At 46.6% G+C, this 14,039-nt stretch overlaps 1 protein-coding gene across 1 annotated transcript; it reads left to right on the top strand.

Annotated features, from left to right (window-relative positions):
- Nucleotides 1–3,656: 3,656 nt before the first annotated feature.
- On the top strand, nt 3,657–8,782 carry LOC144602696 (E3 ubiquitin-protein ligase TRIM39-like). The gene is made up of 6 exons (XM_078415824.1): nt 3,657–4,067; nt 4,158–4,253; nt 5,125–5,358; nt 7,819–7,841; nt 7,938–8,053; nt 8,236–8,782. Exons 1-6 carry the CDS (start codon nt 3,657–3,659, stop codon nt 8,766–8,768), a joined length of 1,413 nt encoding a protein of 470 aa, XP_078271950.1. The 3' UTR covers nt 8,769–8,782.
- Nucleotides 8,783–14,039: the final 5,257 nt, after the last annotated feature.

A 14,039-nucleotide genomic window follows, 5' to 3' on the forward strand; every position in this document is an offset into this window, starting at 1 on the left:
TGGTTATTGTCTCCCAGATCTACCCCCTTTAATTTTTACAGTTATGCCTTTTTTTAAATTGTCTTATTCTCTCTTTCTAATAGTTTATAGTTTTTTCTTTTTCTTTCTTCTTTATTTTTTATTTTCTCTCTTTAAAAATTTAAAAATTGAAGCTATGTAAGAACTTCTAACAAATTTGTCTTTTATTTCTATTTGTACATATGCTTTTCAAAAATAAAAATATTTTAAAAAAAATAAAAATATTTTAAAAAAAATAAAAAATAAAAAAAAGAAGGGAGTGCAGAAAATCAGAAAGGAGAAAGCTTCAAATTTCCTTCGAAATTCTGAGAAACAATCTTCTCAAATACCAGGAAGCAGTAAAGTCTGCTAGAGCACAATACTTCTCCGACCTTATTTCCAAAAACTCTCATAACTCCAAGGTTCTATTTAGCACAATTACCTCTGTCATATGTCCCGCCCCCAGTACCAGCTTAGTTGGGTCCCCTGCTAAGTGCCAAGAATTCGCTAAATCTTTCACCAACAAAGTTGAGAAAATTAGAATGAACATTTCCCCTCCCACCCGTGACCTAGCTGTCTCACTAGTCTGTTCGTCTAAATTGGACTGTTTCCATCCCGTCACTCTATCCTCCCTTGCAAAGCTTGTCTCCGCTATGAAACCTGCAACCTGCCCCCTTGATCCTGCCCCCACTGCCCTTCTGAAGGATGTCATTGCAATAGCCGGTCCCAGCATCCTCTCTATTATCAACAGTTCTCTGGCCACTGGCACTGTTCCAATCTGTTTCAAGCACGCGGTGGTCCAGCCCCTACTGAAAAAACCTAACCTAGACCCCACCTTGCCTAGCAACTACAGACCCATTTCCAAACTGCCATTCCTGTCAAATGTCCTTGAAAAGGCAATTCTAAACCAATTAGTGCCCTACCTGCACCAAAACACCATCCTGGAAAGTTTCCAGTCAGGTTTCAGAGCCCACCACAGCACAGAGTCTGCCTTGTTGAAGGTACACAACGACCTGCTTCTCGCCATCGACACCGGCGACTGTGTAATCCTGCTCCTTCTCGACCTCAGCGCAGCGTTCGATACAGTGGGCCACACCATCCTTATTGACCGTCTCCGGTACGCGGTTGGCATTGATGGCACTGCCCTGAGCTGGTTCGCTTCGTACCTCAAAGATAGGAGTTTCGCCATCAACATAGGCAGTTATTTCTCTGCTCCAGCTAGCCTCTCCTGCGGAGTTCCACAAGGCTCCATCCTAGGCCCCATTCTCTTCTCTCTATACATGCTCCCCCTTGGCCAAATCATTCAAAGGCACGCCATTTCTTTCCACTGCTATGCCGATGACACTCAGCTTTACCTCCTCCTGAAACCCAACATCCAGTCAAATTTAAACAGCCTCTTACACTGCTTTGAGGACATAAAATGTTGGATGGCACAGAACTTCCTCCAATTAAATGAGAGCAAGTCTGAGGTCATCCTATTCGGCCCCCCCCCGACTCCATCAAATCGATAACAGGCAGTCTTGGAAGCCTATCCTGCCTGGTCAAACCGCATGTCAAAAACCTCGGCATGATATTTGACTCCGCATTAAAATTTGATAAGCAAGTCAACGCTGTGGTAAAAGCCAGCTTCTTCCAACTTCGTACCATAGCTAAAATCAAACCTTTCCTCCAATTCGACGACACAGAAAAAATCATTCACGCTTTCATTTCCTCCCGCCTAGACGACTGCAACTCCCTATACACTGGGATCAGCCAATCTTCCCTGTCCCGCCTGCAACTGGTCCAAAACGCCGCAGCGAGACTCCTGACGGGTACCCGTAAAAGGGACCACATCACTCCGATTCTGGCCTCTCTCCACTGGCTCCCTGTACGGTACAGAATCAACTTCAAGCTCCTCCTATTCACGTATAAAGCCTTAAATGGACATCCCCCCCCCCCCCCCCCACATCAAAAATCTTCTAACTCACCTCTCTAACTCCAGGTCCCTCAGGTCGGCTGACTTGGGGCTACTCACTATCCCGCGGTCTAGGCTTAAGCTCAGGGGTGACCGCGCTTTTGCGGTTGCAGCTCCCAGACTGTGGAACAGCATCCCTCTCCCCATCAGAACTGCCCCCTCTGTCGACTCCTTTAAGTCCAGGCTCAAAACTTATTTCTACTCCCTAGCGTTTGAGGCTCATTGAGGAGGCGCTGTGAACTGTTTGCGTGCTACTGTATGTTTCATTTTTTCCCCTTAGTACCTAATCAGATGTACAGCACTTTGGTCAACGTGGGTTGTTTTTAAATGTGCTATACAAATAAAATTGACTTGACTTGACTTTCCAGTTTGATCCACATTATTCAAACAGTAGAGTGAATGTGCCAGTCAGCTGGACATTGCCGCACCATCTGTCGCTCGTGGAAAGGTTCTTCCGGACCAACACCTTTGACCACAAGTCCATCGGGCAGTGGTCAGCGCGGAACGTCCTGCAGGCACTGCAGGGGAATGACTCCGTGGATCCTGTGGCATGGTTCCCAGAGCAGACTGCCCAGCTTGTCTGGCAAAATGCCTCATCGACAGAACTCACCAACAAGCACCAAGACCTGGCTTGGCTGGCGGTGAGGGGAGTCCTCCCAGTCAGATTATTCTTGCACCGCCGGAACCTCACTACCAGCGCACGCTGCCCTCGGGACGGCTGCTATGGAGAGGAGACGGTTGTCCACCTCTTCGCAGAGTGTGGATTTGCCAAGAGAGTCTGGAGAGGTTTGCAGGGGTCCCTGTCACGATTTAGTCCAAGCATAGGACTCTGTGATCTACGGACTGTTCCCAGGGACGCTTTCAGAGACTGGCATCGAGTGCTGCTGGAAGGTCATCAACTCGGTGAAAGACGCTCTTTGGTCTGCCCGATCTTTGTTGACCTCCCAGCGGAGCGAGATGTTCGTGTGGGAATGTTGCCGACTGGCCCGCTGCAGACTGCAGGAGTACGTGCTGAGGGACGCACTGAACCTTGGTGCAGCCAACGCCAACGTTCTGTGAGGGAGGGCCACAGTCTCGGGTCCTTCCGCTGCTAGACATGGGGGGGGGGGGGGCAGGGTGTGGTGGAGACGCCCCTCCAAATAAGGGACGGGATTCTGTATACATTTGAATAAATTTGGCAATGAATATCCGTATTGAATGTATAACCTCCGGAATGTTGGATGGAGTTTTGAAAAAAAATGTTTTGTGAATATTTATTTCTGGAATAAAGTATTTTTTGATATATAAAAAAAAAGCAGAGTGAATAAAACTGAACACATTACCTCAAACTGGCAATGCTTAATATGAAATGATGCACGGCTTCTCCAAGTATGCCGATGTGGATTAAATGTGTTTACGTCCATCCTGATCCCGGCAGGTGCAACGACTCCTCAGTTCGCCCAGGCCCCTGTCCCATTCTGTCCTGCCTTAGATTATCCCAGGTCAATCTCTCCGCTTTCGTCTATAAACAGGCTGGTTTAATGTGTAACTGACCCCACCCTCGTGTGGGATTAGTTGTAGGCGGCCAGGACACCTTCACACTGAACACTTGCAACCAAATGACGTTCTTTAACCGAGACTGGAGCGTGCGCAGTGGACGCAGTGCAGGATTCAGCAGCTCCACGTCAGTGAAAGGACTTTGAACCAGGAACATCCGGGAGTTACAATGGCTGCGAAAGACCAGGTCGAGTGTTGGACCGAGGAGGCAGTTTGTCCCATCTGCCTGGATTTCTTCACCGATCCGGTGTCACTGGAGTGTGGGCACAACTTCTGCCGCTCCTGTATCACCCAGAGTTGGGACAGGGAGGGGAGAAACTCCTGCCCGGAATGTAGCGAGGAGTTTACGGACCGCACCCTCAGGGTGAGTCGGGCCTTGGCGAGACTGGCTGAGAAAGCTCGAACACTGAGCCTGAATCGGAGAGAGAAGGAAAGGAAACTTCTTTGCGAGAAACATCAGGAAGAACTGAAGCTGTTTTGTGAAACGGACAAGAAGCTGATCTGTGTGATTTGCGCAGCTGCGCGGGAACACAAATCTCACAGCTTCATGCCGGTAGATGAAGCGGTTGAATTCTACAAGGTAAAAGCAAACCGACATTGATCACATCATTGTGTAATCTTTTCTTTATTGTCTGACATTTTTATTGTCTGATCTGAAACCCAACCTCAGGATCAGGTGAAATCATCCTTCGAATCTCTCACAGAAAATAAATCAGAGATCGAGCAAATGGAGCAGCGACAGAAATGGGGAATTTCTAATGTGAAGGTGAGGCTTTCCATTTTCGATTTACTGATTTTGTGTAGATTTGATCCATGCGATGCGTGTAGTAAAAAACAACGCAGCACTCTACGCCTCAGGGGTCGAGGGCCTGAGTTACATGGTGAGGTTAGGCAGCCAAGGACTTTATTCCTTGGAGCGTATGATTCAGGGGGGTGATAATATGCAGGTGTATGTGTTCATGATGGTGCGTGCACACGTATACCCTGAATAGGGGGGTCGAGAAAGCGAAGGCACAGGTTTAATGTGAGAGGGAAAACCTTTAATACGAACCTGAAGGGCAACTTTTTTTCACATAGATGGAAGTGGGTACATTGAACCCAGTGAGTAGATGGATGAGTTAGTTGAGTCAGGTACCGTAACAACATTTAAAATATAATTGAACAAATTCGTGGAGAGAAACGTTTTAGAACTATCTGGGCCAAATGCGGACAGGTGGAAATAGCGCAGATGGGGCGTCTTGGTCAGTATCTACGACATTGTGAAGTCTGTCATTCTAAGTGGTGCTGCTGTCTGATTGTTCTGGTGACCTGGTTCTGTCCAGTGAGGGTGAATGGACACATGAAATGGAATAGGTTGCAGGGAATTGTACTGGGGAAATGGGAATGATGTGCTTGTACATTTTTTCATAAAATATTTCAGTATTATTAAGACAAGCTCTTGAATTGCCACAGTTATGAAACCTACGGGTGAAATGCAGGTAAATGGGATTAGTGTAGGTACGTACAGCGCCCAGCATGCACATGCTGGGCTGAATGGCCTATTTCTGCACTCCAGGACTCGACATTGACGAGCCAAATGTCATGAGGAAACACAGCAAAGTGACACAATATATTGATCCCTATCTTTCATCTGACAGGAAGAGTCACTCAACCGTCAGTCACAGGTCACATCCCAGTTTGCTGAACTGCACCAGATTCTCACTGAGAAAGAGCAGTGCGTACTGGGAGATATTCGGGAAGAAGAGGAGAAGGTTGTGAAAACAATGGAGAAAAATCTTCAAGTGATTCAAGACAATTTAAATTCCATTCAGGAGGAACTTTTAGAGTTACAGGGACAGATAGACCACAAGGACAACGTGATATTTCTGAAGGTGAGGTGTTACACTACAGTTTGGCGAAGTGAAAGTGCACAATCACAAAATGATGGGTTACATTTCTGAGATAAATGTCGCATTTAACAGCAATTTTGAAATGGTTCAATGTTTCATCTGTTCCAGCGCTGGGCAGCTATTGTTCGCAAACTGAATGGTCTCACATATAATCTTTGAGATATTGGGAAAGAGTTGCTGAGGTCTTGTCACTCAGTTGGTGATTGTTTCAAATTTTCCCTGGAAGAAGGAAAATGTCCTGAGATCAGGAAACCACAGGGAAAGTTTGATGTATGATCAACTGAAGTGGAAAAGGACTTTTGGGCATTAAACCAACCTGATGAAGGCATTTCAATGATCCTGACCGAGGATACACTTAATCAGTCCTTGGAATTTATCCATCTTCACAACCTGAAGGGGACCTGGTCTATCTTTAGTTAATCTTTTGCTCTTAATATACTTGTGAGAATGTGTGAAGTGATGTACTCAGTAAAATGAATCAAACAGGAGATTATTATCAAAATGGAAAGAGACTGCAAAATGAGTGAAATAATAGAAAATAGACAATAGGTGCAGGAGGAGGCTATTCGGCCCTTCGAGCCAGCACCATCATTCAATGTGATCATGGCTGATCATTCTCAATCAGTACCCCTTCCTGCCTTCTCCCCATACCCCCTGCCATCCTTAAGAGCTCTATCCAGCTCTCTCTTGAATGCATTCAGAGCCTTGGCCTCCACTGCCTTCTGCGGCAGTGAATTCCACAGATTTACAACTCTCTGACTGAAAAAGTTTTTCCTCATCTCCGTTCTAAATGGTCTACCCCTTATTCTTAAGCTGTGGCCCCTGGTTCTGGACTACCCCAACATTGGGAACATGTTTCCAGCCTCTAACGTGTCCAACCCCTTAATAATCTTATATGTTTCGATAAGATCCCCTCTCATCCTTCTAAATTCCAGTGTATATAACCCTAGCCGCTCCAGTCTTTCAACATACGATATTCCCGCCATTCCGGGAATTAACCTGGTGAACCTACGCTGCACGCCCTCAATAGCAAGAATATCCTTCCTCAAATTTGGATACCAAACCTGCACACAGTACTCCAGGTGCGGTCTCACTAGGGCACTATACAACTGCGGAAGGACCTCTTTTGCTCCTATACTCAACTCTTCTTGTTATGAAGGCTAACATTCCATTGGCTTTCTTCACTTCAAACACAGATGGGTCCAGGCATTCTTGAGCATGAATCACAAAAGATCAGCAGGCAGGTTCAGTGGGCAGTTGAGAGAGAAAATGGCGCTTTGACCTTTTGTGCCAAGCGGTTGGAATTTGGAAATAGGGAGATTGTTCTTCCCAATTGTTCATGATGTTGGTAAGACCACACCTGGAGCAATGTGCATAGATCGGGTGACCTTAACCAAGAGAGGATGTTATAACATTGGAGGCAGCACCAAATTAATCACCAGGCCCATTCCTGGGATTGTCTAATCAGGAGAGGGTAAACACTTGTTGCTTGTAGTCTTTTGAGTTTAGAACAACACGTGGATAATGCTATAGCTGATTCGAAGGTCCACAACTAGAAAGAGAGCAGTGAATCTATGGTCTTCTCCAACCTAGAGTCTTTGGGAGGCTTAACTTGTAAGAAGTATTTAAACTAGAGCGCAATACATTTTTTGAAAAATCCAGGAACTGAAGACGAAGGGGATGAGGGAAAGAGGAAGAGTTCAGTCCTGGGCTAGATCCGCTATGGCCGCATTGTGGGATTAACAATGAAATCTAGAACGTGACTCACACATCAGATTTATCATCTATATCTGGTTCCCATCTGCTGAGTGGGTACTCACCTTGGGGAAATCTGCACTGTTTGTATTGTCCCTCTGTGTTCACCGTAGAATAACATGCCGTTCGGCCCATCTTCTTCTGCGCACGTTGCTGCTCCTTTCAACAACCCTCCCAACTACCCCCGACCACATGCTGAAATAATGCCCGGACTTCCAGGAATCCTCATGTATTTCTCCCACTTCAACTTAAATTTATCTCCAATATTGATCTCATGCCGTCCTGTGAGTTCCACGTTAACTTTACTGCATTTTCAATGGAATTTATTGAAGGCCATTTTAACTTCCATTTTTGGTCTCCCCACAAGTAGTTATATTACTTATAACCCCACCTATTTAAACCCAACACTAACTTAACATATTCCATTCCATTATATCTGATATCATCTCCAGTTAAAATCCCACGACCTGCCCGGCCTTACTCGTAAGTTGCATACCCTCAGTTATTTTCGTCGACATTGCTAATGCTTTCCCCCGTGTTCGATGTCTCTGTCTGTGTGACCGCGGCAAAGAGTTGGGAAATGGGAATGACCAGAGGGCTTTTTGGGATCAATTTGGCGAAATACCCGCTGTCGGGATCATGACGATCCATCTCAGTCAATTGAGATTCGTGTTTTATTTATTTCAGGAGGAAGCTGGTCGCAAGACGAGGTAGGGCATGCTTTTGACTGAAACAATGTATGTTTTAATACAACAGAGCAAATATTACTGATGCTCAGTTTATAACCAACTGTTCAATATTTGCAGGTTTAGTGATGAAGCCAAACCAATGTTGGTGGTAGATAGTTCGTGGCAGATTGAAAAGTTTGATCACACCTTTTTCAACATGGCATTGGGAGACACGTCTGATATCATCAAGCGAGGTAAAGCGAATACCTTTTCCATTTTTCTTCTTTTAACGATATTTTTCTGCAATACTTAGATGCGAAGATTAATGCGATTAATGGAGTCGAGGCCGAGCGGCTCCTCCCCCGGTCCCGGACCGTGCTGCCCGAGTCTCCCCCCGACCGCCGGGGACTGTCTGATTCTCTGCTTCTCCCCCCAGTCTCCGTCACCCTGGATGTGGAAACAGCGCATCCTGGGCTCGAGGTGTCTGAGGATCGGAAGAGCGTAAGACTGACGGCGATGCGGAGGAGTCTCACAGACACCGGGAGGATGTTTACAGTCCGGGCGTGTGTGCTGGGATCGGAGGGATTCATATCGGGGAGACATTACTGGGAGGTGGAGGTGGCGGGGAGTCGTGGCTGGAGTCTGGGAGTCGCTGCAGAGTCTGTGGAGAGGAAGAAGGGGGTGAAATTGATCCCTGGATCTGGAGTCTGGAGGATTAGGTGGGATGGTGACAACTTTGATTCAGTCACCTCCCCTCCATCCCGTCTCCCCGCCCGTCCCATCCCCGGGAGGGTGGGAGTTTATCTCAGTTACGAGTCCGGGACAGTTTCATTTTACGACGCGGACACCAAGTCCCATCTCCACACCTTCACTGGGAATAAATTCACAGAGAAACTTTATCCTTTCTTCGGGCCTTGGGCACCAAACCAGTGGCTGAGAATCTGCTCCGGTTCCGCTCCGGGTGTGTAAAAGGGTCGGGTCTCGGGACCGGCGTCAGGAGCGGGGCTCAGGGGCTGTGGCGCAGAAAGCCGGTGGACAACAGGTCGGCGCTCAACGGCTCCCATTTAATCCCCAAATTCTGTGTCGTAAAAAAAATCTCAGTGAGCGCGGAAATAAAGCCAGGGGGAATGTAAATGTGGAAAGAGAGAAATAAACAGCAACTGAAACCAGAACTGTCGATCCGTTCATTTTAACGCGTTAACCGCGTCAGGCAACAGAACAGAAATTACTTTTGTGAAAATATAAAGATTGAAACAATCGCCCTTCCCGCGGGTTCAGCAGCGGCCGCGGGCGGCGGGTCCTGAGCTCCGTGCTCCCCCGGGTTCTAAAGTCCGCAGATTCAGAGAATTTATAGCGTGTTTGCAGCATTTGCTCTCCACACAACACATTCGTTTTCTTCGGAACGGATCTCTGGAAGAATGGGTTCAAACCGAATTCCCGGTTCCAGGTGGGAGCCCGTTGTGCTCAGGGACTGCCTGTCTCTCTGCAGGATACGTAGAACATTCCTTGTTTAGGTCGCCGCCAGATCCCTCCCTCACCTCTCTGTCAGGTACATCATGCCTTTATCGGTGCTGCTTCCTGCTCTCGTTCACCGCTTTAACGCTTCATCTCCCTCACTGCCAGTTTCCCACCAGCTCCCACTTTCCTCTGCTCGAGCCGACTCTTCCCTTCGCTTTCTCGCCGTCTCTGTCTCCGTTTCAGAGAAAACGCGAGTGGCCAAAGTCCACTCCAAGCCCGCGGACGCCGTCGGCTACTTTGTCCCCCCGTTTGTGCATCGGAAATGGAATATTCCCTCCAAGATCGAGTGCGCACAACAAGAACCCGCTTACATTTAGATTAGAAGCATGGGTTCAAATGCAGAAAAAAATGAGTACCTTAGAACGGCACATTTTTGTCATGTTCGAGATTGACCGAAGAGCCTTGTGCTGTCTGACTCAATGACTCTGAATGCACGCTTCATGCGAATAGTTGTGACAACGCAGGTAGCTGATTAGATTTGGACAGTTGCTACGTGAAAGAAAGAGGTGTATTGCTATAGAAGCAGGAAAACGGGTCCAATCAAACAAACAGAAAAGCATTTCGGTTACAAAAATTAGGCCGAATGTTCCACTATGCCTTAAACTATGCAGAAATTACTTATGTACAATGTCCTCGCATCACTTTTATAGACAATAGACAATAGACATTCTCTTTTAGGAGACCCCAGCGGGTTTTATTGACGTAAATCTCGTTGAAGTGCTGCCATTAAGTGGAACGGGAATGTCGGAATATTTGCAGACAGGAACATTCAGGAACAGAGTTTTAAAAAAAAGCTGTACTGTCCAAACAGGTTTGGATTAATTTTAATTGTAGCATTTGAAGCAGCAATCACATAATTCCAGTAAACACATTCTATGAGGTTCTTGTGAATGTTACTGGTCGTGCGAATTATCCAAATTCATCAAAGGGGCATAACATTTATCTATTGCTTTAATCTATTAATGTGTAATTTCGGCATGATTCAGGCTCTCTGCCCCCAAAGATGATCCGCTCTTAGCTTCCACAAATGCTTCTTGATCAATTTAATTCTACCAGAAGTCCACTTCTCGCTCCTGCATTGAGGGTCTCTCCACTATTCCACCTCACACATGTGCCGCATCTGCAGTCTCTTGCGTCTCCGTGAATTCAGGACATCAACAACGATGAACCAAACATTATAAATGATTACATTAAACAAATCGCTTGCTTGCACAACTTTAAAGTAGCAGAATATGTTTGAAAAAAATGTGCAGCACGTTTAGAAGGTCAGTACAAATTTCACGCATGCATGTCACTAAGTTCAGTTCACTGCAGTGCCGCTTTCATGTGATGCCGAGCTGTATAAATGTTTGCGCGTCGTAGGGTCTCCCACCTGCGGGTAGAAACCGGTACTGCGGAATCGGCCGACATATTAACCTGTCACCCGTGGGGAAAGTGGATCTGGGGCTGACAGAACGGTCAGATTCAATACCCTCACGGACACAAGCAAATGTGCCAAACACCTTCGTCACTGCCCTGCCCTGCAATTTTCATGGAGCTGTGTATCTGCATTCCAGTTTCTCTCTGGTCTGCTAAATATAACACAGGGCGTAACTTTTTAATGTGTATAATCTGCCCTGGCCTGTTTTACCAACTTGCATCACCTTTATCCGAGTCAAATAAATCAGCCGTTAATCCGCCCATTGGCCCAGTTCATGAAAGTCTTGTTCCATCCCAGATGAATGGATTCACTCTCCAAAATGTCACCATAGAAACGTAGAAAATAGTTGCAGGAGTCGGCCATTCGGCCCTTTGAGCGATCACCGCCATTTAATATGATCAGGGCTGGTCATTCAAAATCAGTACCCCGTTCCGGCTTTCTCCCCATAACCCTTGATTTCGTTAACCTATGAACTATATCTCACTCTCCCTACATCCAGTGAATTGGCTTCAAATGCCTTCAGTGGCAGAGAACTCCACAGATTCAAAACTCTCCGGGTGAAAAAGATTTTCCTCATCTCAGTCCAATGTGCCCTGGAGGATTAAGCGGGGTGGTGACGGGTTTCAGGTAGTCCCATGCCCGGGAGGGTGGGAGTTTGTCTCAGTTACGAGTCGGGGAAAGTTTCATTTTACGACGTGGACACCAAGTCCCATCTCCGCACCTTCACTGGGAATAAATTCACGGGGAAACTTTGTCCTTTCTTCTGGCCTTGGTGTGAAACCCCGTGGCTGAAAATCTGCTCCGGTTCCGCTCCGGGTGTGTAAAAGGATCGGGTCCCGGGACCGGCGTCAGGAGCGTGGCTCGGGGACTGTGGGGCAGAAACCCGGTGGACAACAGGTCGGCGCTGAACGGCTCCCATTTAATCCCCAAATCCCGCGTCGTTAAAATCCCAGTGAGCGCGGAAATAAAACCAGGGGGAATGTAAATGTGGGAAGTGCACCAGTTTGCCTACAGAGCAAATAGGTCTACAGGGGATGCCATCGACACTGCTCTTCACACTGCACTGACCCACCTTGAACACCAGGGGAGCTATGTGAGGATGCTCTTCCTCGACTTCAGCTCTGCCTTTAACACGGTCATCCCGAGCAGACTGGTCACCAAACTTTCCGACCTTGGATTTTCCCAAACCATCTGCCAATGGATCAAGGACTTCCTGACCAACCGCCCCCAGACCGTCAAAATAGGCCCTCACCTCTCCTCCACCATTACACTGAGCACCGGCTCACCACAGGGCTGTGTGTTGAGCCCCATCCTTTACTCCCTCTACACTCACGACTGCGCCCCCACCCATCCCACCAACACCATCATCAAGTTCGCGGATGACACGACTGTGGTTGGACTCATCTCAGAAGGAGATGAGACAGCCTATAGGGATGAAATCCAAAGGCTGGCAGCATGGTGTTCAGTGAACAATCTGGTCCTGAACTCCTCCAAAACAAAGGAACTTATAATTGACTTTAGAAAAACCAGTGTAGACTACGACCCACTCTACATCAATGGGGTCTGTGTGGAAAGGGTACCAGCTTTCAGGTTCCTGGGTACGCACATCGCAGAGGATCTTACCTGGTCTACCAACACCATCACCACAGTAAAGAAGGCACAGCAGAGACTCCACTTCCTGAGGATCCTCAGGAAAACCAACCTGCAGGAGAAGCTCATGTTGTCCTTCTATCGCTGCTCCATCGAGAGTGTGCTGGCATACTGTATAACCACATGGTATGCCAGCTGCTCAGAAAAGGACAGGAAGGCCCTTCAGAGGGTCATCACGACGGCCCAGAAGATCATCGGCTGCTCACTGCCCTCCCTGGAGCACCTGTTCAGCCTACGCTGCCTCAGTAGAGCAGGCAAAATAATAAAAGATCCATCCCACCCCGGCCACCGTCTGTTTGTTCATCTGCCCTCTGGTCGACGTTTCAGGTCGATCAAATCCCGAACAAACAGACTTAAGAACAGTTTTTACCCCAGGGCCATACGAGAACTGAACACTACCTTTGCACTAGGCAACACCGTTAAAAAATCTTGTACTTAATATAATTGTATTTAATTGTATTTATGTATTTATTTGTTTTTGCATTTATTGCATATATGTTTGTACGCACCGTCAGGATTGGCTATTTTTTAATTTCGTTGTACTCGTTGCAATGACAATAAATGAATATTATTATTATATTATATTATTATTAAACAGCAACTGAAATCAGAGCTGTTCATTTTAACGCGTTAACCGCGTCCGACAACGGAACAGAATTACATTTGTGAAAATATTTTTAAAATGTAAACGTATTGGACCTTTCTGGTCAAATTATTTACTCCGTTCAATGACTAGATAAATGTAATAGATGAATTTCATGTTACTTCAGTGATTTGGAAAATGTACACAACCATTGTCATATAGAAGAAGCTAACAGAAAGATCGTGTTTATTTCAATGATGTGCTTTGTTGCTTCTGATACTGTAATTGAATTAAATCGAAATTTGGTTGCACAGCACCGCTTGCTTTTGAACTCTTTTGAAATCAATTGAATAGGGAGATGGCAGTTTAGTTTTTCTTTAGTTTAGCTTGGAGATACAGCGCGGAAACAGGCCCCTCGGCCCTCCGAGTCTGCACCGACCAGCGATCACCGCACATTAACCCTACCCTACACACACTAGGAACAATTTACAATTATACCAAGCCAATTAACGCAGAAACCTACGTCTTTGGAGTGTGGGAGGAAACCGGAGATGCCAAAGAAACCCCACGCAGGTCACGTGAAGAACGTACAAACTACGTACAGACAGCACCCGTAGTCAGGATCGAACCCGAATCTCCGGCGCTGTGAGGCAGAAACTCTGCCGCGACCACCACTTAATCTTTTTGTGAGAGAGAGGTAAAAAGGGTTAATTGATTTAAACTAAGGACCATGAGAAATAGCTGACCTGACTAAGAACCGCAAGAGTAAATAGTGACATTCCGAGGATAAGGGCAAGATATCCAAGGAACTAGTGACGTTCCAAGGATAAGGGCAATAGTGACATTCCGAGGATAAGGGCAAGATATCCAAGGAACTAGAGACGTTCCAAGGAGAGGGCAAGATATCCAAGGAACTAGAGACGTTCCAAGGAGAGGGCAAGATATCCAAGGAACTAGTGACGTTCCAAGGATAAGGGCAAGATATCCAAAGAGTAAATAGTGACATTCCGAGGATAAGGGCAAGATATCCAAAGAACTAGGAGAGAGGGCAAGATGACCAGAGCACTAG

This window comes from Rhinoraja longicauda, chromosome 19, assembly GCF_053455715.1.
Source record: "Rhinoraja longicauda isolate Sanriku21f chromosome 19, sRhiLon1.1, whole genome shotgun sequence".
NCBI classification, from domain to species: domain Eukaryota; kingdom Metazoa; phylum Chordata; class Chondrichthyes; order Rajiformes; family Arhynchobatidae; genus Rhinoraja; species Rhinoraja longicauda.

What these genes read in the sequence shown, in the direction of transcription:
- LOC144602696 (XM_078415824.1), top strand. Translation starts at nt 3,657, where the DNA reads ATGGCTGCGAAAGACCAGGTCGAGTGTTGGACCGAGGAGGCAGTTTGT. An exon ending in AAGCGGTTGAATTCTACAAG is followed by an intron (nt 4,068 to 4,157) that starts GTAAAAGCAAAC and finishes ACCCAACCTCAG; the next exon opens with GATCAGGTGAAATCATCCTT. An exon ending in GTCTGATATCATCAAGCGAG is followed by an intron (nt 8,054 to 8,235) that starts GTAAAGCGAATA and finishes TTCTCCCCCCAG; the next exon opens with TCTCCGTCACCCTGGATGTG.